The 21,731-nt window shown below is 60.7% G+C and overlaps 3 protein-coding genes across 5 annotated transcripts; 2 read left to right on the forward strand and 1 right to left on the reverse strand.

Moving 5' to 3' along the window:
- The first annotated feature begins 344 nt into the window (after positions 1-344).
- On the forward strand, positions 345-6,327 carry RAD9A (RAD9 checkpoint clamp component A). 3 transcript variants are annotated; one of them, XM_052661607.1, is made up of 11 exons: positions 345-483; positions 566-636; positions 1,109-1,237; positions 1,691-1,805; positions 1,893-1,992; positions 3,372-3,481; positions 3,598-3,707; positions 3,789-3,853; positions 3,945-4,085; positions 4,857-5,073; positions 5,375-6,327. In XM_052661607.1, exons 1-11 carry the CDS (start codon positions 450-452, stop codon positions 5,468-5,470), a joined length of 1,188 nt encoding a protein of 395 aa, XP_052517567.1. In that variant the 5' UTR covers positions 345-449; the 3' UTR covers positions 5,471-6,327. The 3 variants fall into 3 exon arrangements, with proteins under 3 accessions (XP_052517567.1, XP_052517566.1, XP_052517568.1); XM_052661608.1 differs by having other exon boundaries at positions 467-483; positions 566-649; XM_052661606.1 differs by having other exon boundaries at positions 3,598-3,853.
- On the reverse strand, positions 6,091-9,563 carry PPP1CA (protein phosphatase 1 catalytic subunit alpha). Its single transcript, XM_052661609.1, has 7 exons — positions 9,421-9,563; positions 8,763-8,894; positions 8,386-8,616; positions 7,650-7,754; positions 6,842-7,065; positions 6,627-6,761; positions 6,091-6,546 (listed from the first exon to the last, which is right to left on the reverse strand). Exons 1-7 carry the CDS (start codon positions 9,473-9,475, stop codon positions 6,436-6,438), a joined length of 993 nt encoding a protein of 330 aa, XP_052517569.1. The 5' UTR covers positions 9,476-9,563; the 3' UTR covers positions 6,091-6,435.
- A 1,146-nt stretch (positions 9,564-10,709) lies between these two features.
- On the forward strand, positions 10,710-16,057 carry TBC1D10C (TBC1 domain family member 10C). Its single transcript, XM_052662284.1, has 9 exons — positions 10,710-11,014; positions 11,730-11,829; positions 12,040-12,147; positions 12,234-12,340; positions 12,540-12,654; positions 13,359-13,424; positions 13,510-13,699; positions 15,234-15,388; positions 15,671-16,057. Exons 1-9 carry the CDS (start codon positions 10,710-10,712, stop codon positions 16,016-16,018), a joined length of 1,494 nt encoding a protein of 497 aa, XP_052518244.1. The 3' UTR covers positions 16,019-16,057.
- The last annotated feature ends 5,674 nt before the right edge of the window (positions 16,058-21,731 follow it).

Raw genomic sequence — 21,731 nt, forward strand, 5'->3', positions numbered from 1 at the left:
ATCCGTACTAAATTAGTGACCCGGGCCGGGCCCGCCCGCACATCTCCGGATTCCGAGCTCACTGTTCGCTCCCCAACACCCTCTGGGCGTCTCGCGTTCGGGTGAGGGGCCGCGGTGGGGCCGGCTGCCCGCCGTGCTTCCCAGGGGCACTCGAGGGCCGAGAGTGGGCCTGGACCGCACGGAGGAACCCGGCGCTCCCAGGTCACGTGACAGGGCCCGCCCAGGGCGCAGCCTCCGTCACGTGACGGCGCAGCCGGCGAGCGTCTTTCTCACGTGACGGAGCTGCCGGCTTGCGGCCCAATCAGGGGGCGGGGGCGGGGCTGCCGGGGGCGGTGCGCGGGAAGGGAACCCCAACCGCCCGGAGCCGCGGGAGAGACCCGGAGCGGATCGTTGAGCTGGGGTCCGGCCCAAAGCCCCCCGCCCGCCCCATCCCGGTCACTGGGGGCAGCATGAAGTGTCTTGTCACGGGCAGCAACGTGAAGGGTGAGTCGGGGCCGGCCGGGGGCTGGAACCAAGTGGGATGGCCCGAGGCGCCCGCAAACCGCTGTCTCTCTCCTCCCTGCAGTGCTCGGCAAGGCCGTCCACTCCCTGTCCCGCATCGGGGACGAACTCTACCTGGAGCCCCTGGAAGACGGGGTGAGGAGACCGGGTATGGGGGAATGGCGTGAAAGTCCCAACAGGGAGCCCCGATCGGGGCTCGAGTCTCGCCCCCATCAGGCAGGGTGCCCGGTGGGCACGTTTGCTGAGTTTAACAGGGGCCTCCCCTGTTGCTGGGGTGTCCCTTTGGGCCCTGTCATCTTCCCAGGCCGGTGTCTGAATCGAGAGCCCTTGCCCTCTCTAAAGTGCCCGGTGGTGAATGGGGGTGATTAGGTAAAAGGCGTGGGTGCTGAAGGCTGGGTCGCGCCCTTGCTGTGGAAACGGCGGCGCTGAGGCCCACTCGGGACTCGGGGAAGGCTTCATGGAGGACACCCCTGATGACTGAAAGGAAAGGGCGGGCTTCTGCAGGTGATTGGGGCAAGTGCCAAGTGCCTGGGCAAAAGCTGGCTTGAGGGCTAGGCCCAGCACTGCTGAGTGACCACATCTTTCTCCCCACTTTTCCTGGCCCCAGCTCTCCCTCCGGACCGTGAACTCCTCCCGCTCGGCCTACGCCTGCTTCCTCTTTGCCCCCCTCTTCTTCCAGCAGTACCAGGCTGCCACCCCTGGGCAGGACCAGCTGCGCTGTAAGATCCTGATGAAGGTGAGGTGGATCCCTCAGCAGTGGCAGGACACCCCCCCCCCCCCCAGGAACCCCTCCTGGCAGTGCAGTTTGCTCTGGAGCACAGAGCAGGTGCCTGCAGGAGGAGAGATGTATACTGGAGCAGTCCGGTGCAGAACGCAGAGCCTGGCCGAGTAGAGACATCCATGGGGGTAACGGGCCATATGGAGAGGGTAGCTGAATCTGCCAGGAACCTGCAGGGAGTAAATGACTCTCAGGTTGGTCCTTGAAAGATACGCAGGTCTTTTGAAGGCATTCCAGACCAGGATAAGAGCACGAATGAAGGCCTGGAAGGGTGCAGATATCTGCATGTGTGAGGGGTCCTTTCCTGGTGTGACAGTGCTGAGCCCATGATGGGCCAGAGCCCAAGGGGACTGGACATGAGAGCCAGTTGGCGGAGGCGCAGTGCTGAGCGGATGTGTTTCCCTCGCCTAGTCCTTCCTGTCTGTCTTCCGCTCGCTGGCAATGCTGGAAAAGACTGTGGAGAAATGCTGCATTTCCCTGAATGACAGGAGCAGCCGCCTGGTAGTTCAGCTGCACTGCAAATATGGTGAGTGAGCAGCTGGCTGATCCAGGGGTCCTTGCGGTGTGGGATTAGAGGTTGGTGAGCCCACTGAGACCCTGTCTGCCCATCCAGGGGTGAGGAAGACTCACAACCTGTCCTTCCAGGACTGCGAGTCCCTGCAGGCCATCTTCGACCCAGCCTTGTGTCCCCATGTGCTCCGTGCCCCAGCCAGGTGAGCACGCCCCTGGTTGCACGCTGAGCCCTAGGCTTTTCTCTTCCTTCTTTCAGCCTCAGGAGTCAGTTTAAGGAGGCACCTCCTCCGTTTTTCCTGCAGGGTATCTGTGAACCTCAAAGCGTTCATCCAACCCAGTTTGCTTTCAGGGCCTTGCCTGGCCCTTTAAGGGCAGAGGCTGGAGTGAGGAGGGGCCAGATGCTCCCTTATCCTATGTTCCTCTCTGTCTCCTGAGTCTGTATTCTCCACCTCAAAGTCTGACTTGGCTTTCTGACCACTCAGCCCCACTCTGACTCCTCTTTCAAAGAACAGGTCTCCGGCTTGCCCTCACGTCTCCTCTGGCCTTTGAAGGTCCATTAATTTTTGTGGCTCTGGGACTTGTGACCTTTCTCTGACCTGGTCATCCTTCTGGGATGAGTCCCATTCAAGGGCAGCCTCTCTTCCTACCTGGCTGGGTTCTATCCCTGAGGGGTTCTCAGGCCACGGCTGGACAGGGAGGTCACGGTCCTGGAGGGCTGCCTGAATAATCAGCTATAGAAGAGGAGCCATTCTGGGCAGTCACAGGGGCCGTGCGGGACCTGGGAGATGGGGAGCCCAGCAGACGCCAAGGTCCCTAGAGAAGACCAGAGAGGCTTGGGTCCCCTCCCACCTGCCCACGTGCAGGGTGCGCCTTGCACTCAAGTAACCCAAGGTCTCACGTTTCTTTGCTTTTGGTAGCCACAGGACCTGGTAACTTGAAGGTCCCTTTGAGCCCTGACTTTGTTTTTCTGAGTTTTGTTGAAATAGCACTACCCAGGATCCCTATGGGTAGAGAAAGAATCAATCCGTGGTCTGGGTTTTGAGAATTTTTCTTTCTTTTAAAACGAGTGATTGTTTCTCTTTATCTTATGGACAATTTCAAATTCATATAAAAGCAGATGATAACCAGCTTCTGTCCCAGTTGTCTTGAGGCAAATTCCAGGTATTATTTCACCTGAAACTAGTTACTAGCCTGTCTCTACTAGACAGGGACCTGAGGACTCTTTGTAAGGCGGTGTTCATGCGGACAATGTGGGTCTGGTCTCCCAATCCTGGATGGGCAGGTGCCACCTGCCTGGTTTGGTTCAGCACAAACCGCCTGAACTTCCTGCTGCCTTCTGTGGGCCTGTTCTTGTCTGCCTCCATCTCTTGCAAGAGGACTGCTCTCCTACAACATCCTGGGAACCTTGGGTGAGGCAGAGACTGTGTCCTGCTGCCCCCGTGCTCCACCCTGGGGCCATGCTAGGCCTGGCCTGGTTCTCTTTGGACGTTGGTGTGCCTCGCTGTCCCGCCTCCGGTTCTCTGAGAGCAAGCCACTGGGCGGGACCGAGCCTCGGGTGAGATACTATGCCCCCTCACAGGGTCCTGGTGGAGGCTGTTCTGCCTTTCCCCCCTGCGCTGGCTGAAGTGACGCTGGGCATCGGCCGTGGCCGCAGGGTCATCCTGCGTAGCTACCAAGAGGAGGAGGCAGGTGAGGGGACCGATGGGGCTTGGGGCAGAGAGCAGAGACTGGGTGGGGAGGGTGCAGAGAGCAGAGACAGGCTGGCTGGGGCAGAGCCCAGCTTCCTCCTGTCGCTGCCCCCCAAGACAGCGCCATCAAAGCCATGGTGACAGAGATGAGCATCGGAGAGGAGGATTTCCAGCAGTTGCAGGCCCAGGAAGGGGTGGCCATCACTTTCTGCCTCAAGGAATTCCGGGTGAGGTTCCTGCCGTGCGCTCACTGCCCCGTCCACCTCTCCTCCCTGCCCAGCCTCCATGCTCTGCTTCTCCCTTCCCAGGGGCTCCTGAGCTTTGCAGAGTCAGCCAACTTGTCCCTCAGCATTCACTTTGATGCCCCGGGAAGGTAAGGTCCAGCCTTGGGATAGGGAGGGGAGGGCTCTGGGGTGCCAAAAGCCAAAGGGCCTTGACCACGCCTTGACCTGTCACCTGCCCAGGCCAGCCATCTTTGCCATCGAGGACTCTCTGCTGGACGGCCACTTTGTCCTGGCCACACTCTCAGAGCTGGACTCGCACCCCCAGACCCTGCATGCCCAAGAGGAGCTCCAGCGGCCAGAGCCCCAGCTTCAGGCTCACAGGTGAGAGCTCCGCCCGCCCACCCCCCTTCTCACCCTGTGCACCCAGGCTGCAGCCCCCCGCTTCGAGTCTGCAGCCCCCCGCTTCTAGTCTGCAGCCCCCACCCCGTGCGCCTCCCATCTCCACTTCCTGTTGAGCCCCAGCCCCTACAGTGCTCACTGCTTCCAGTCCTGCAGGCTGAGCCTAACCAGTCAGCTGTACTCAGAGATCCCCCAACCCAGGGAAGTGTCCCCAAGGTCGGGCTGGCTTCCTTCTCTGGCTGAGGCCTCCTCCCAAGCCAAGGAGGGAAAAGGGCTGCCGAGAGGCAGGGGGCTGCCTGGGATGGGGAAAGCAGGTGGCTGAAAGGGCAGGTGGGTTGGGGAGGATGGGCCCAGCATAGTTTAAGTGGAGGAAGTTTGGCCTGGCCCTCTGCCCAGCATGTCCCTGGGCCCCAGCGCTCTCCAGTTCCTGTCCCCTGGGAATGTGGGGGCTTGGGCCCCAGGTGGCCCAGCTCACTGGACTTGCTGCTCCCCTCCCCCAGCCGAGCTGAAGCGGCCCCCAGTATGCCTCCCTCAGGCCTCTACCTGAACTCTGATGAAAGGATTCTCGGGTCGACCCCCTCCCGGAAGGGGCCACTTAAAACACCGCCCCCCATCCTTTCCCCTCCCACCAAATCAGGAAGTAATAAAACCAAGAGGTCACTAATGGTTACTAGGCTCCTGCAGGCCCTGGCTGAGCCCTCCAGGTGGGGGCCCTAACTGTGTCCCCACCGCTGATACCGTGTCTGCCTGTAGCACGCCCCACGTAGACCTGGATGACTTTGCTGTCGATGACATGGACTCTTACATGATCGCCATGGAAACCACCATGGGCAGTGAGGGCTCTCGGGCACTGCCCTCCATCTCCCTTTCACCTGGCCTCCAGCGCCCCTGTAGCTCCAGCCTCCACTCAGAGGAGGAAGATGATGACACGGAGCCCAGCACAGTGCCTGGGACTCCCCCACCTAAGAAGGTAGGGGCGAGAGGCGGAGGGGCTTCCCTGGTGGCTCCGATGGAAAGACTCTGTCAGCCACGTGGGAGACCTGGGTTTACTCCCTGGGTGGGGAAGATCCCCTGGAGGAGGGCATGGCAACCCACTCCAGGATTCTGGCCTGGAGAATCCCCATGGACAGAGAGAAGCCTGGTGGGCTACAGTCCATGCGGTTGCAAAGTCAGACACCACAAGCGACTAAGCAGGAGGCAGAGGCTGGGATGAGAGGCGGAGGGCGGGAGCAGCCTCCAAACTCACCAGGCTTCCTCTGTTCTCTCGCCAGTTCCGCTCGCTGTTCTTTGGCTCCATCCTGGCCCCTGCACACTCTCCCCAGGGCCCCAGCCCTGTGCTGGCTGAAGACAGTGAGGGCGAAGGCTAAGCCGAGCCGAGAAGGGGCCCAATGAAGCCCCACCCCACCCCTCTCCCAAGGCCAGCCAGGGCAGGTCCGCTCTCCTCCTTGGTGGGTGGTACAGGTGCGCCCTGCTGGAGCTTAGCTGACTGGTCCTGCCACCTCCCCCAGGGCCTTGACTGGCCTGGGTCTTGTTGTTTCCCTTCAACCCTCAAATCATTCATTCAACCCTCAATCTATCATGTCTGTTCCCAGTCTCGGTGCTGAGCTGCCCTCTGCAGGGAGTTCCCTCACCTCTTAATCCAGTTCTGTGGCCAGAACTGGAGGACTGCCTTCTCTAAGCCCACCTCCCTAAGAAAGAAAGAAATCATTGTAGGGCTTCTGCCCCTGCTGATCCACCTTCTGCCAATCATGAACTGTCCCTCCCTCAAATCCTGAGCGCACCACTGGGATCCCCTGTGACTGGCACACACTGTTTGCTTGCTTTCCCTGAACTCTCTGGCCCTGGCTTGGAAATTCCAAGAGCCCCTGTGGACCTGGGCACGTGGCTGGGGTTTTCCTGGCTGGGGCCCGAAGCCCAGCAAGCCTCCCAAGTGGCTCTGGGCGGAAGGGTTGCCAGACCCAGTGTTTGGGACAAGGGAGACAGGCTATGGCAAGAATCCAGCTTTGACCTTTATTCAAGAGACCAGATGGGTTGCCCCAGGATCCGGCTGCCAGCCCTGAGGCCAAGCAAGGCTGGAGATCCCCAATCTGGCCCTGCTTTGCCCTGAGCTGCAGCCTTAGCCCCAGGATCCTGCCTGCAGCCGCTGTAGGTACAAGCGGGAAGAGCCCTGGGGGACTGGATGCTGCTATTGATTCATAAAAAAAAAGAGAAAAATACACCAAGCCTCCACGTTCCCCGTGATGGGTGGGCCTGGGGGGCCAGCATGAGCCCCCTGTAGCCACGTGATTTCTGTACAATCCACCATCTGGGGCAGAGGGCGGGCACACGGAGGCTATTTCTTGGCTTTGGCGGAGTTGCGGGGTGGGGTAATGGGCCGGCCTCCAGGGTTCAGGCCACTGAACTGCCCGTATTTCCCCTTGTTCTTGTCAGCGGGCTTGAGGATCTAGAAGAGAAAAATTGGTCAGGCTCAAGGGGTCAAGCCATAAGCCCCTGGGGCCTGCCTGCCCCCGGCCCGACCCCCACCTGGAAGGAGCACATGAGCGTCTCGTCCACGCTCATCATGGCACCTGCATTGTCAAACTCGCCGCAGTAGTTGGGGGCTGAGAAAAGTGTCACCAGCTGCCGCTTGGCAAAGAACTCATAGCCGTCTTCTACTACCTGGACGAGGGTGGAGGCGGTTAGTTCAGCAGGAGCTGGCTGCCAGCCCTGCTCTAACCCAGATGGGGCTGCCAGCCCACCTGGTGTGCCCGGCAGATGAGGTCCAGGTCATGCTTGTGCAGGAACTTGGCCACCACCTCAGCTCCAAAGGTAAAGGAGACGCCGCGGTCATTCTCGCCCCAGCCCTGCACGTCCTTGTCAGGGTCAGACCACAGCAGGTCACAGAGCAGGCCCTGGTCAGGCACATCTGTGGGCCGCATGATGCGCCGGATCTGCTCCATGGACTGTAGGTCTGGGGACAGGCCTGGAGGGTACAGGGGGCAGGTCACCTCCAGGCAGCCTTTGCCAATCAGCCTCTGCCCCCCACCTCTCCAGGATTCCTGGGAGCCTACAAAGGCAGAACTCATCACCTTCTGCCTCTTCCAAGTCCCTGTCCCTTCAAGGAGCACAGAGCTCCCTGGAGGAAGTGTTATCGCTCAGTCGTGTCCGACTCTTTGCAACCCCATGGACTGTCCAGGCAAGAAAGCTGGAGTGAGTAGCCATTCCTTTCTTCAGGGGATCGTCCCAACCCAGGGATCAAACCTGGGTCTCCCGCATTGCAGGCAGATTCTTTACCATCTGAGCCACTAGGGAAGCCCTGGAGAAAGGGGACAAGCAAACTCCACGCAAGAAGGTGAGGCCATGACACAACAGTGGGTGCAGCCTAATGCTGCAGCGCAGGGGGACTTCATGGAAGAAGTACTACCCATACCAGGACTCCAGGGAGAGCTGTTCCTGGCGACTGGGAACACATCTTCCAGCTGACGCTTCTGTCCCAAGGTCCCCAGAGGTGCTCACCCTGGGAGGCTCATCCTGCTCAAGCATTCACACGCCCAGAGCTGTGCTCACCTCCATGGCAACAGAAGATCTTCTCGTCCACGATGGCAGCGATGGGCAGGCAGTTGAAGCAATCAGTGAAGGTCTTCCACAGTTTGATGTTGTAGCGTCTCTTGCCTGCCCAGGGGGAAGGAGACAGCTCACCAGAGGGCCTCTCTGCTCCACCCTCAGCCCAAGTCTCCAGGCCTTCCAGGACACATTGTGTGTTGTTCAGACACAGCTAGGAGAGAATGGAAGGCAAAAAAGGAAACCGAACCCCCGCCCCCTACCCCTACTACCCCACTGCCTCCCAGACAGAATTCTAAAGCAGCCGAGTCCACAGGAACCCCAGAGTTCCACTTCTGGCACGACCTCAAGGTTGGCATCCACCCCCAGCACAAGAGCAGGGCCAGGTCGAGACAGGGTCTGGTTCATCTTGGCTTCTGTCTAACAGAGTCCAGTCCCAACAGGCATCCTAAGTGCTTAAGTATCGGATGCGCTGGAGGGGAGTGTCGGCAGGTGAGGCCCTGCCTTAGAATCCTGGCAGCCCTTCAGTCAGCAGCCACTGGCTAGGTCCCTCCTGAGTGCCAGGATCTGCTCTAGGAGGGTAGGGGAGGGTGGCATGGGCTGGTGCTACCTTCACGGCACTCAGCTTAGCAGGTGTTTGTCAGACGCTGACACCCCAGCCACCAGGTCAACACGAGGGTCACACTGAATGGCAAGGAGAGCCCTTTAGGACCAGGGCAGCCCAGATGCTCTGCCCACTCACACTCATCATAGAAGCCGTAGATGCGGTTGATACTGGCACACTCGTGGTTCCCACGGAGCAGGAAGAAGTTCTCCGGGTACTTGATCTTATAGGCCAGCAGCAGGCAGATGGTCTCCAAAGACTGCTTGCCCCTGTCCACGTAGTCCCCCAGGAACAGGTAGTTACTCTCTGGAGGGAAGCCGCCGTACTCAAACAGCCGCAGAAGATCATAGTACTGGCCGTGAATGTCACCTGTGACCCAGGGAACCAGGTCAGCACTAGGGCCAGCCTAAACGTGAACCCAGGGTCAGGGTTGGGCCCAAGGGAGGAGGAACTTGGGAGGGGTGGGGGGCAAGGCCGCTTTCAGGAGGCCACAGGGACCTGGGCTGGGGGCTCACCGCAGATCTTGAGGGGTGCCTCCAGCTCCAGAAGAATGGGCTGGCTCAGGAAAATCTCCCGGGATTTGAGGCACAGACCACGGATCTCGTTCTCCGTCAGCTGTACATTCTTTCCAGGCCTGGAGCCCTGCACTGGGGGCGGAAAGAGGCGTCAGGACCCTGGTTCCTCAGGCAAGAAGAGGGTGAATGTCACTGGTGGCCCCAAAGGCACTTCTGGGTAGGGGCTCCTGGGCCTCCCGGCCCCGCCTTGCCCAGGGGCAGCTGTTGCTGCTGAGCCTCCTGGGACCCCCAACTGCCCTCAAGGCGCTCGCGAGGGGACTGCTGTGCGCAGAGGCCATCCAAAACCTCAGCACAGAACCCCTTCCTGGGGGACTAGGCTTCTCGGGTTTCTCCTTCAGCCAAGAGCCCAGGCCAATCCTTGCGCGCCCACCCCCCCGCCAACCCCGGTTCTGCTCTGGCAAGGGGAGCAACCCCAGACCTCCCAGCGCGCCACGACTGGGGTGGGGTGGGGGGACGATGTGGCCACGGGACCTCGCGGTCCGTCCCCGCCCAGTCAAAGCTGGCCCTGGGAGGGGCAGGTCCACCCGCGCGCCACTTCCGGGCCGGGCAGGGGACCAGGGCGCGGCGGGCGCCCACCTCCCTCGCCTCCCCGGCCAACCTTCCAGCAGGCGTCCGATTATAGAGTCCAGGTTGAGCTTCTCGCTGTCGGACATGGCGGCGCCGCCGCTCTGGCCCAGCACCTCCGGGCCCTATCCTGCCTCCCGCCCTCCCGCGGCCTCCTTCCGGCCTGGTGCTCCTTCCGCCCGCCCGGGCCCGCCCCGGCCCGCCGCCCCGCCTCGCCGCCCCGCCTCCTCTGCCGCCAGCCCCGCCCCGCCGCACCCGGCCCCGCCCCGGCCCGCCCGGTCGCCCGCCGCCCCTGCGCTCTAGCGCCTCCACTGGACGCCAGGCCCGGGGCCCGCGGCGGCTCGGGAGGCGGGGCTCGGGCTGACCTGGTTGCGGGGGCGGAGCCTACACTGGGGGCGGGGCTTCACGGGGCGAGGTCGACTCTAGTTCCGCCCTTGAGGAGTTACCCACCCTTGCACCGAGGATGTGCGGCCGGAAGTAGTGTGAAGTTGTTTTTCTCTTTCAAGGGCCCAATAGTCCTTCCCATTTCTGTCCCGGGCTGGAAGGTGGTGTGACCTCATTGATATCTCATTGGATCTCCCCAGAGAGTGCAGATTAAGTCCACGAAGTGCAGGAAAGGAAACAGGTTCAAAGATAGCAAGGGTTGGCTTCAGACTGACGGAGGAGCTCTCACCTCTAGGGTCCCTGTGGCCTGCGGGCGGCTGAGCAGACCCAGACCCCTGTCGCTGAACGCCGAGCTCATTTTGGTTCCCCTGTCCGTGGCGCATGCTACACCATTACTACTATTTTTTAATGTCTCGTCCTTGTGTTTTGAGTAGCGCAGTAATGACTTACTGTTTGACTTGTCGAAAGCATTAACAAAAGAAGTCACGTTAAATAAAGTGTAATACTCACTGGAACCCTGAATTGAGTATTTTATTTGCCAGTGACCTCACATCTGGAGGCAGCATGGCCTCTCTACCTCTGACAGGCCCTGGCCGCATCACACCCAGCACAAGAACCCAGGCCTGCACCCACCTAGCCCACCGGGGTGGTGGGAGGAGCCCATGGCCCAGGGCCACTGGGGCAGGCCGGAAGAGCGCTGGAGAGGAAGGGGTAACCCCCCCCACCACGCACTTGGGAGGGGCCCTCAGCGGGTTGCTGAAGCTGTGGCTGAGGAGGAAGTGAGAGGAGGAGGTGAGGTGCAGCAGGGAGGTAAGCTGGCCCCCTTGGGACAGGGGCTGGGCCTGGGTCTCCGGTAGGGGGCCTGGCCTTTCTGCCCCTCTGGGCCTGTGCCCCACCCCCACCCCACAAGAGGAGAGGGGACCAGAGGGGTGTGGTGCGATGCCCTGCAATCTGTCCTCTTTGACCAGGCGGGCAGGTCCTGGGGCTGAGGCCTGGCTGCAGAGGCGCCCCGGCCCCGGCTGGCCAGGAGCCCACGCTCACACTGGCTGTGCCCACATCTTGCAGCCTGCCGCACGGGGGGTCGGTGGCACCATGGCCCAGGCCCTGGGCGAGGACCTGGTGCAGCCCAGTGAGCTGCAGGATGACTCCAGCTCCTTGGGGTCCGACTCAGAGCTGAGTGGGCCTGGCCCGTATCGCCAGGCTGACCGCTACGGCTTCATTGGGGGCAGCGCAGCAGAGCCGGGGTAAGTGGAGAAGGGATGAGGGGGGTACGGGGTGCTGGGCCTAATGGTGGAGGCTGAGAGCTGAATTCTAGAGTGAGGCCCAACCTCGAGGGTCCTGGAAGGGTCTGGGGACTCAGCTAGCATCACCTGTTCTCGGGTTCTAGATGGAATCTTAAGGTTAGCAGGGCTGTGGGGAGTGGGTCCCTGTGTGTCTCTTCCTCCCAGTCTCTGAGGGTTCCCAGAGGGGCTGAACCTGCTTCTCTGTTCAATCTGGCCCAGGAATCCCAAGATCATAGAACCCACACTTCTTCCCCTACCAGTCCCCCTCTTCCCCAGGTGCTGACAGGAAGACGAGTTCGGAGATAGATAGGGAGGTCACACCGCCATCAGAGGCAGAATCAGGCTCAGAGAAGACTCCTGGTTTCTAGCTCTTGGGCTCTGTCTACTCAGCTTCCCCGAAGAGTTGTCTGTGTCCCCATCCTGGGGGACAGTCTACCAGCCCCTCCCCCAACACACACCTACACACCCTCTTCAGTATCTCCTGCTTCCGCCCACATCGGAGCCACATCCTTTCCTGTCCCCATGACAACCGCTGGCAACTCCTGGGTGACAGGTCACTCCCCACCCCAGAGATTCCCAGAGATCTCCAGGGCCAAGGGTTGGGCTCACCCAGGTGGTGGGAAAGGCCGTGGATGTGGCCATCCTATGTCTGGACATCTGTGCCGTGTGCCCCCAGGCCGGGTCACCCTCCTGCAGACCTCATCCGCCAGCGGGAGATGAAGTGGGTGGAGATGACTTCACACTGGGAGAAAACCATGTCTCGGCGGTACAAGAAGGTGAGGGGAGAGTGGCCCCACACGGGCCCCCTTGGCTTGCCCCCCTTTACCTGGCAAAATTCAGCCTCCTGTGTCCCAGCACCTCCTGGCTTCACTCCCTGCTCCTCGCTGAGACTCTTGCCCGATGGCAGATTGTGCCTGAGGCCTGCTGAGAGAGGCAGGGGTATCTGGCACAACTGGCCTAACGGGGTGCCCTGGCCTCACCCGCAGGTAAAGATGCAGTGCCGGAAAGGCATCCCCTCAGCCCTGCGGGCCCGGTGTTGGCCCCTTCTGTGCGGGGCTCACGTGTGTCAGAAGAACAGCCCCGGCACTTACCAGGTGAAGGGAACCTCAGGGGTCCCGGCCCCCTCCCCTAGCCCTTCACCCCTCTGGGCCTTCACCTCCACCTTCTTGCCCACATGCAGAACCTGGCTGAGGCCCCGGGAGACCCACAGTGGATGGAAACCATCGGCAGGGACCTGCACCGCCAGTTCCCTCTGCATGAGATGTTTGTGTCGCCCCAGGGTCACGGGTACGAGGGCGGGGATGCCCAGGAACCCCTAGCCCCCAAACCCCCAGGCACTTTGGCCGAGTCCTCGACCCTGGGTTTATGTCTTTGCATCTCAGAGGACCCAGCAAGGCCCCTGAGGGGCCGAGGCCTGGGCAGGGGCTGCCAGAGGGTGCGGGAGGGATGCCCGGAGGACTGGCCCTGATGGGGTCTTCTGGCACAGGCAGCAGGGCCTCCTGCAGGTCCTGAAGGCCTACACCCTGTACCGGCCGGAGCAGGGCTACTGCCAGGCCCAGGGCCCTGTGGCCGCCGTGCTGCTCATGCACCTGCCCCCGGAGGTGAGTGCCCGCAGCCCTGCGGCAGGGGCCCCAGACCCGGATGCCCACCCCCAGGAACTCTGACTTCAGTTACCTGAGACCCTGGACCCCCAACGCTAGTGACCTAAGGACCAAGGCATCCTGTGCCCTGGACCGTGACCGCCCTCCCATCCTCTGGAGCCCTGGCCTCCGGGACCTAGGATCCTCAAGTCCCACGCAAACCTGTCCTAGTGAGCCAGGGCCTCATGCCTGCCAATCTCAGTAACCGTCAAGCCCAATGACCTTGATTCCAGGAACATCGAACCCTGACCCCTGACCTTTGGCCCAATGATCTAAAAGTCTGGATGGTATCACCTTGACCTTATGACCCCTGATTCTGAACCCTGTGACCATGATCCCTGACCCCAATGACCCCAAGAACCGAAGACTTGAACTTTGGGACCTCCGCTGCCTTGACCAGTGAGCCCCCACCCTGCGACCCTCAAATTCAGCCCTCTGAGCCCTGTGATTGCCGACCCCTACACCCCTTGGTAGGCCTCTTTCTAGGCAACGGGAAGCTTTTAGGTAAGACCCACCCCCTGCCCCAACCCCACCGGCAGCACTGAGACCAGGCTCCTGGCTCTAGAGTCACCCCAGATGTTGTCTAGGCCCTCCCCTGTTGCCCCCCTTCCCCCACCCTGCGGTCCCCTCTGCGGCGGGCACTCAAGGCCTGTGCCCACCCCCAGGAGGCCTTCTGGTGCCTGGTCCAGATCTGCGAGGTTTACCTTCCCGGCTACTACGGGCCCCACATGGTGAGAGGCAGGGACGGGGGGAGGGCTGGGTGGGGGTGGGCGCCTGGGGACACCAGCCACCCGGTGCTGATGGGCGTGGCCACAGGAGGCTGTGCGGCTGGACGCTGAGGTGTTCACGGCCCTGCTGCGACGGCTGCTCCCGCGCGTGCACAAGCATCTGCAGAAGGTGGGCGTCGGGCCCCTGCTCTACCTGCCGGAGTGGTTCCTGTGCCTCTTTGCCCGCTCCCTGCCCTTCCCCACGGTGCTGCGTGTCTGGGACGCTTTTCTTAGCGAGGGTGAGTGAGGGGCCGACCAGGTGGGCGGGGGCAGGAGGGGGTGCCTGGTGGGCAGGGAAGGTGGAGGTGCCAGCTTCGCTCTGCCCCACCGCCACTGCCCACCCTGATCTGGGGCCTGGGTGCTGGGGTGTGCTGAGGGTAGTCGCTGTTAGCCACGTATCACCAGTGGGAGGAACAGCAGCCCCTGCCACAATCAGTGAGATCACCACAGGGAGGGCACAGCATCCACGTGGGGGGAGGGCTGGAGTCAGGGAGGCTTCCCCAAGGTGGATGGGGCAGGAGCTGGAGAGACCACAGCAGTGGCACAGCTTGGGGACTGGGCACGGTGGGGGCACGGCAGATGGAGCCCCCGGGCCCTCATTGCGAGCCCTCAGAGGCCAGGCGCAGCTCTGGGAGCCAAGGCCACTTGAGTAAGTGAGACCTACATTCTGGTGGGGGTGGGGATGGGAGGCGGTGGTACCAAATTAACAAGATATTTATAGATTGTTTTAAGTTCCATGAAGAAAATAAAACAAAGGACATACCAGAGTGTAGGGGAATGGCAGGAGAGGGCTGTTTAAGTACGCTGGCGGCCACTCCTTGGAAGAGGCAGATACGTGGAGCCGGGTGGACAAGGAGAGGCAGGCAGGGCCCTATCTGCAGGGTCCCAGCCACGGATGACTTGAGGGGTGCGGGCATGGGGAGAGGTGCCAGGCCAAGAGCGGGGGGCAGTCGGGGCAAAGCTGAGCTGGAGTCTGGATCTCTGGGGCCCTGCCTGGGTACCCCCATCAGTGGCACAGCTGCTTTCTGTTCTATGCGGATTGTCCAGCAGTTGCGTGGTAGAAATCCACCAGTACATCTACTGAGCACCCGCTGTATGCCCAGTTGGCTTCAGAGTGGGTTAGCATTCTAACCACGGATGTCCAAGTCACTGTCTGCTTGTCTTCCCCTGCACTCGGGCCTCGAGGGTGGGACAGGCAGGGCCCCGTGGAGGTGCCCTTGCCCGTTGATAACGGTGACGACCTTAGTAGTCCTGTTGTCTCTTTACGCGGCACAGTGGTCACCAGGCCTCACTGGTCCCCCGACTGCCTTTCTCAGCAGACCTGAGGCTGCCAGGGAGGGGCTCTGAGGCTGCAGGAGCAGGCCAAAGTCACGTGCGTGTGCGTGCCTGCATGTGTATGCACACGTGTGCCCTGTGCTCTTAGCTAAGGGGTGAGGAGTTCTGGCTTGAATCTTTCTAGAATCAGAAGCTCACAGATCTGAGCTAGAAAGGCTGTCTTGTCACCACCCAGCCCTTCACTGGATGGGGCGAGGAGCTGAGGCCCAGAATGAGAAGGCCCGTGTGAGGCTGTCAGTAGCCCTTGGCTCCTGGCAGGCTGTGCTGCCCATGAGCATCAGTGGCTGCTGGGACCCGCTGGCTGGTGCCCCTAGATGGCCGACCCGCTCTCAGTCCAGGCAGCAGAGCTGCAGGAGGGTGGAAGGAGTCTGGCCAAGGACAGGTTCGGGCCCGGGCTGAGAGCTGGCCCCACACTGAGTGAGCCCCACCGGCCTGCAGGTGTGAAGGTGCTGTTCCGCGTGGGGCTGACCCTGGTGCGCCTGGCGCTGGGCACCACTGAACAGCGCCTGGCCTGCCCGGGGCTCCTGGAGACGCTCGGCGCCCTTCGATCCATCCCCCCTGCCCAGTTGCAAGAAGAGGTCTTCATGCCCCAGGTGGGTGCCCCTTGCGCGCCCCCTGCAGTGGCCCAGCAGCCCCCTGCACAGCTGGGGAAACTGAGGCCTGGAGGAGTAGTCACAGTAAGCACGGGGCTCCATTCTTGTCCTCTGAGCAGCAGAGAAGGTGGAAACCCCAGGCCTCAAGTGCCTTTTAGTCTGCCTCTTTGTCTGTCAGGCCCTCAGCCCTCAGCCACTTCCTGGGGCTGTGTGCTGCCCGCCCTGCGGGGATCTCATCATTTCCTGCCCTCCCCCAGGCTCAGTATCAACTGCTCCCTGCAGGTGCATGGCGTGGCCCTGTCCGAACAGGACCTGCAGCGGGAGATCAAGGCCCAGCTGGCCCAGCTGCCCGCATCAGCATCCGAGCCACCCCCGAGGCCGCAGGCCCGCCTGCCGGGGGCCCCAGCCATCTTTGAGGCCCAGCAGCTGGCAGGAACCCGGGGGAGCCCCCGGCCCGAGGTGCCTCGCATCGTGGTACAGCCCCCAGAGGAGCCCCGGCCGCCCCGGCGCAAGCCCCAGACCCGAGGCAAGACTTTCCACGGGCTGCTGACCCGGTCCAGGGGCCCCCCTATCGAGAGCCCCGCCAGGTCCCATAGAAGCTCCACCTCCTTCCTGGACACCCGATTCTGAGGGTAGGTCCCACTTCTGAGGGTACCACGGACTCAGGGTCCCCCAATCCCAACTGCCTGAACAGTGGATGCCAGCCTTGAAGTGGGCACCGCACTTTACAGCTGGGGTTGGATGCCTCATTCCTTTCCCATGGACTGCCTCAGGCCTGAGGAGGACGGAAGGGTGCAGAGTGGGGTTTGGGGGACCCAGGCCATCCCCCACCCACAGGGCTGCCCCAGTGCCTGGGCCCTTGCATGCATCAAGCTTGCACTGGAGGAATGTGCAAGAAAGGGCATGGGCTGGGCCACAGGGACCCCAAAAGGCTCATGAGGGCCCTGGAATAAAGTCTGAACAGAAGCCTGCATGGGGTCAGATCAATGCCCTCTACCCGAAACCTTCCACCAGCTGCCCCCTCCTGTTACGGCCCCGCCCCTCCTAGTCCCGCCCCAGCTCCCCAGGGCACACGGAGGCTGCCCGTTGGGTGCTGGAAGGTGTTTACCAGCTACAGGGACCAATGGCAAGCTGCAGCACCCAGCCTCTTGGGGCCAGGTGAGGCTCCTGTGCCTGGGGGAGGGGGGCTCCCCCAGTGGACGCTGGGCCCACATGTGGGACTCTGTCTCCTCTTCTGCTCCCTCCCCTTGCTGATTTCAGGAGCACCCCCAGCAGTGGGAGCACTCTATCCCAAGTCTGCCCCCCCACCCCACCCCGGGTCCTAGTCCCGTCCTCAGAGAGAGCCGGCTGAGAACAAAGGCCTAGTGTGCCTGGACAAAGGAGAAAGGCCCCGCCGGCCCTTGCCCCCTCCTGAAACCCCAGCCGCACCCCCTGGGGACTGCCACCATGGAAACCCCCTCCCACGCTTGCTAATTGCCCCCGTGGGTGCCCGAGGTGCCTGGGACAGGAGCCATTGCCAGGACAACGGGGCTGTTTCCGAGGCAGGCTCATGTCCCTGCAGGGCCGTCTCAGTGCTCCGCCTCCTTGGGTGCCCTCCCCTGAGGGTGGAGGGTGGAGGGTGGGGGCATGGTCGGAGTTCCCGGAGAAAGTGACTGTAGTCTTGTTTAAATGGTGGAGTGTTCCATCCGCCCTTCTCAATGGCTGTGCTGGAACACGTTGGCACCCTCAGACCCCTGATTCCAAATGGGCTGGTGACAAGTCCACGGCCGCAGGAAGACACTCACTCTGTGTTGTTATTGTTGTTCAGTTGCTAAGTCGTGTCGGACTCTGCAACCCAACCCTGTGACTGCAGCACGCCAGGCCTCCCTGTCCTTCACCATCTCCCGGAGTTTGCTCAAGCTCATGTCCATTGAGTCAGTGATGCCATCCAACCATCTCATCCTCTGTCGTCCCCTTCTCCTCCTGCCTTCAGTTTTTTCCCAGCGTCAGGATCTATATATACTTTCCTCCTTTTAATATTTATTTATTTGGCGGGATCAGGTCTTACTTGCAGTACAAGGGATCTCTAGTTGCAACATGTGGGATCTAGTTTCCTGACCGGGGATCAAGCCTGGGCCCTCAGCATTGGGAGCGCAGGGCCTTAGCCGCTGGGCCCACAGGGAAGTCTCTGAGTATATACTCTTACGGCGCTTACTATGTGACTGGCCCAGTCCTGGGTCCAGGGGCTGACCATCCCACTTTCAAGGAGCCTTTGGTCTGGAGGAGGGACTCACGTGGAGGTCCAGACACAGAGCTAAAGTTTGCCTGTGGAAACTGAGTTTGCCAGGAGGAGAGGCAGTTGGGCCCGAGCTTTGCTGCCTATGGCAACCCACTCCAGTATTCTTGCCTGGAAAATCCCATGGACAGAGATGCCTGGTGGGTTACAGTCCAGGGGGTCACAAAGAGTCAGATACAACTGAGCAACTAACTTTCTTTCTTTTGCTGCCTATGGCAGACCCTAGGCTCACCCCGCTCCCGCAGTCAGCCACCATGAACCTGGCCGCCCTCCGGGGGTGCTCTCTCCCCTCCTGTTCCCGCCCACTCCCCCAGTTTCACTCCAGCCCTGATTCTGAGTGTGGGGCAGCAGCTGGGCCCCTGTGAGTTAAAGAAAAATTTCTGAGCCCCTCTTCCCTCCCAAGCCCCCACCAGGGTGCTCAGTCCCTCCAGTTGTGTCCGACTCTTTGGACCCTTTCTGACTTCATGGACTGTGGCCCACCAGACTCCTCCGTCCATGGGATTCTCCAGGCAGCGATACTGGAGTGGGTTGCCATGCCCTCCTCCAGGGGGTCTTCCTGACCCAGGGATCGAACCCGCATCTCCGATGTCTCCTGCAGTGGCAGGTGGGTTCTTTACCACTAGCGCCACCTGGGAAGCACCCCACCAGGGTACTTGAAGCTTAATAATAATGCCCTCCCCTGCAGTTCACAGACCACTTTCTCAGCCCCACCATCCACCCACACACCCTGTCTCTGCAGGTGGCACTGAGAGCCTCTGTAGAGAAAGGGGGACCCGGCCAGGTTGAGTGTCCAGCCCAGAATCACAGAGAGAGGCAGGGCCGGCTAGACCGTGCCTTAGGCTTAGAGCCAGAGTCTGATGGACTCTCAGGCAGGGAAGCAGGCAGGTGGGGGCCTGCAGGGAGTTTCTGGGGTCCGCCCTGAACTCCCTGCCTCCCGCCACTCAGCTCTTCTGCCGAGAGGTTAGGGGAGCAGGAATAGCAGCCTTGGTCCCGGGCTGAGAACCCACCCTGAGGCTGGAGGGGAGGCCACGAGGCATTCCCACAGATCCAGACCCTGGCAAGGCGGTCTCCAGCAGGGCCCCTCGAGCTGGGGCTGAGTCACGGCCTTATCTACTCAGAGAAGCATTTTCTGGGCAGTCCTTCTGCAGGTCCTGTTATCAACCTGGGAAGACTGGGCCAAGGGGTCAGGCCAGAAGAGGACCACTCCCTCCTTGTGTGAACACTTTACACACGCTGTTCCCACAGGGCTGCGTTACCCTTATGGCACCCGGGTGCCAGTTAGGAAAAGATGTCCCCCCTTCAGGTATATGCAGCCCTTCAGGACCGCAGGGAAGTGACCACTAAGCAGAGCAACTTTGTGCAGTGAGCCATCTGCACAACCGCATGCAGCCCCAGTTCCCTACACCCCTGCCCGGAAAGGGGCTCCAAGAAGGTCCCCTGCCTTCTCGGGACCCACCCGAGAGCACTCAGCCTGTGGGAAGCAAAGCTGGGCTGGCATCAGCCCAGGGGACAGGGACAGGAATGTGGGGGCAAGCAAAGAAGTGGAAAGGCAGACGGACCTCTCGTGGTTGGGGGGACATGGTCTCATCTCGACCGCCACCCACCCCAAACGTCCCCCTATTCCCACACTGTCCAGAGGTCAAGCTTGGACTTCCTGTAAAGTCCTGCTCAGTGTGGAGTCCTGTCCCCAGGCCACAGAAGCAGAGCCCAGAACAAAGGTCACCTCTGAAGCTGACTTGGGCCCCTTTGTAGCCATTCCCAAAAGCGCCCCTGATCATCGCTAAGAAGCTTCCTGACTCCTAATTTGGCAAAGATGCCCACTCCAGTAAACACCCTATGATGCCCCAACCTAACACCCACCTTCCGGCAGGAATTTTCTTTGTCTTGAGGCTATAAAAATTGGCTATTAACCCACAAAACCTGTCGGCGTTCTCTGCTCTGTCAGGAGGTCGGCCCACTGCGCTCAGAGTGCCCACTTTCTCTCTGCTCTTTGTTCTTAATAGACTCACTCCCTTCTGAAACGCTCTGTGTCTGGAAATTCTTTTCCAGCCCGCGTTCGGACTGTCTCAACATATAGGAAAGGCTCCCTCTCTCTGAGCCTCCGTTTCCTCCTACAAATAGTGGGATAACAGCAGCTCCCACCCCAGCCCCGAGAGTGCTCCGCCGGGGTCATCCTTACGGGGATTACTGCCTAGTGGAGCTGGGCAGTAGCTCAGCCATGGCCTCTCCTCACCTCGCCCCTACCTGGCTCTGCTCGGCCTCGGGTGACCTCCAGGCTCTCCTGGCGTAGACAGAGCAAGACTGCCCTGTCAGCCTGCTTGCCCCCACCCCCGCTGAGTCCCAGGGCTGCCACAGAGCCTGACAGCTCGACCCTGATTTTCCTCTCTGTGTCCAAAGGCAGATGCCATCGCAGCTGGTGCCCAGCCAGGGCAGTCTGGGGCTGGGTACAGAACCACGCTGCTCTGTGTGCACGTGCTCCGGCAGAGGGCAGACCCCAGCCCTGCCCCTCACCAACTGTGACCCTCGGCAAATCACATCACCTCTCTGAGCCTTGATTGCCTCATCTATAAAAGGCAGAGAATCACAACTGCTATGGGGTAGGGTTAAGTGAGATACGGAATATAAAGCACTCCGTAGTGCCTAGGACAAGTCACAAAACACTTGCTAACACTATTGCCTTCTGCCAGGCACCCCATGCCCAGCCAAGCCTGGGCTAAAGGAGGCATCATAATCCCCATTTAAGGATGAGAAAACGGATGCTGCGCTGCTCGTGTTCACAAGACATCAGGAACTTCCCAGGTGGTCCAGTGGCTAAGACTCTATGATCCCAGTGCAGGGGGCCCAGGTTTGATCCCTGGTCAGGGAACTAGATCCCACATGCCGCAACCAAGACCTGGTGGAGGCAAATAAAAAAATGTTAAAAAACAAGAACAAGACAGCAGGTGCAAGATGGAGTCACTGATACTAAGCCCTCCATCACCCAACTGAGACAACTTAGTTACTGGCTCTGTTGGTAAAGAACCCACCTGCAATGCGGGAGACCAGGGCTCAATCCCTGAGTCAGGAAGATCCCCTGGAGAAGGAAATGGCAACCCACTCCAGTATTCTTGCCTGGGAAATCCCTGTGGACAGAGGAGCCTGGCAGGTTACACAGTCCATGGGGTCGAAAGAGACGAACACGACTTATAGCAACTAAACCACCACCACCAATACAGTTCCAGCTCTCCTGGAAAGTCTCTCTTTTAAAGCAGTCAATCAGGAATCACCTGACCAGCCCTAGGGAGGTCATGTACCTGATACACTCCTGCTGACCCCCCCGAAACAAAGTGACTTTGCAGGGAATTCCTCGGCAGTCCAGTGGTTAGGACTCGGCACTCTCACTGCTGAGGGCAAGGACAAAAGAATGAGGAGAGAGTGACCTTGCAATAACCAACCCACTTTTTTGCCTAAGTATAACTTTTGTGTCTGCTCCCTTCTGCCTATAAAAGTTTTTCGTTTTGTACAACTCCTTGGAGCTCCTTTCTGTTAGTCCGATTCATGACCCGTTGGATAACGCTGACAAGATCTTTAAAATGTGCGCTGCTGAATTTTGGTTTTTAATATGTGTTGTGTCAACACTCATGCTCTTTGGTGATGTCCATGCCCTCATCCCTCATCCCTTCCGTGGATCTCCGTGGAGCTCAGGGTACTCATGCAGCAAGAGGATGGATCTTCTAGGGTGGCCGTGCCTCATTCCAGGAGCCTGGGCCAGCCACGGGGAGGAGCAGAGTGTAGATCTGGAGCAGGGGGGTCCAGAGCAGCCCTGGAAAGCTGGGTGGGGTGCTCCAGATAAGTCACTTCTCCCCCCAGTCCCTGCTTTGGTAGTTGGGGGTGGTCCTCACAGGCTGCTCTGCCTATAGCTGTAGAAAGGGCTCGAGGCAGCCATCTTTGCCCCCACAAGTGCCACGGGGTCATCAGTCCTTCCCCTCCAGTCCGGGAGGCTCTAGGGATCCACCAGGGGGTCTGTGGGGGAAGACCTGTAACAATGGCCTCCCTGTCCTGGGCGCCCAGCACAGGGAGCTGTGATCA

This window comes from Budorcas taxicolor, chromosome 25 (assembly GCF_023091745.1).
Source record: "Budorcas taxicolor isolate Tak-1 chromosome 25, Takin1.1, whole genome shotgun sequence".
NCBI classification, from domain to species: domain Eukaryota; kingdom Metazoa; phylum Chordata; class Mammalia; order Artiodactyla; family Bovidae; genus Budorcas; species Budorcas taxicolor.

Excerpts from the sequence above, each read along its gene's own strand:
- RAD9A (XM_052661606.1), top strand. The coding sequence starts at position 450 with ATGAAGTGTCTTGTCACGGGCAGCAACGTGAAGG. Across the intron at positions 484-565 it reads CACGGGCAGCAACGTGAAGG|TGCTCGGCAAGGCCGTCCAC; the intron begins GTGAGTCGGGGC and ends TCCTCCCTGCAG. Across the intron at positions 1,993-3,371 it reads GTGCTCCGTGCCCCAGCCAG|GGTCCTGGTGGAGGCTGTTC; the intron begins GTGAGCACGCCC and ends GCCCCCTCACAG.
- PPP1CA (XM_052661609.1), bottom strand. The coding sequence starts at position 9,475 with ATGTCCGACAGCGAGAAGCTCAACCTGGACTCTATAATCGGACGCCTG. Across the intron at positions 8,617-8,762 it reads GGCACCCCTCAAGATCTGCG|GTGACATTCACGGCCAGTAC; the intron begins GTGAGCCCCCAG and ends CCTGGGTCACAG. Across the intron at positions 7,066-7,649 it reads GATCTTCTGTTGCCATGGAG|GCCTGTCCCCAGACCTACAG; the intron begins GTGAGCACAGCT and ends TGTACCCTCCAG.
- TBC1D10C (XM_052662284.1), top strand. The coding sequence starts at position 10,710 with ATGCCCTGCAATCTGTCCTCTTTGACCAGGCGGGCAGGTCCTGGGGCT. Across the intron at positions 12,655-13,358 it reads TCATGCACCTGCCCCCGGAG|GAGGCCTTCTGGTGCCTGGT; the intron begins GTGAGTGCCCGC and ends GCCCACCCCCAG. Across the intron at positions 15,389-15,670 it reads AAGAGGTCTTCATGCCCCAG|GTGCATGGCGTGGCCCTGTC; the intron begins GTGGGTGCCCCT and ends TGCTCCCTGCAG.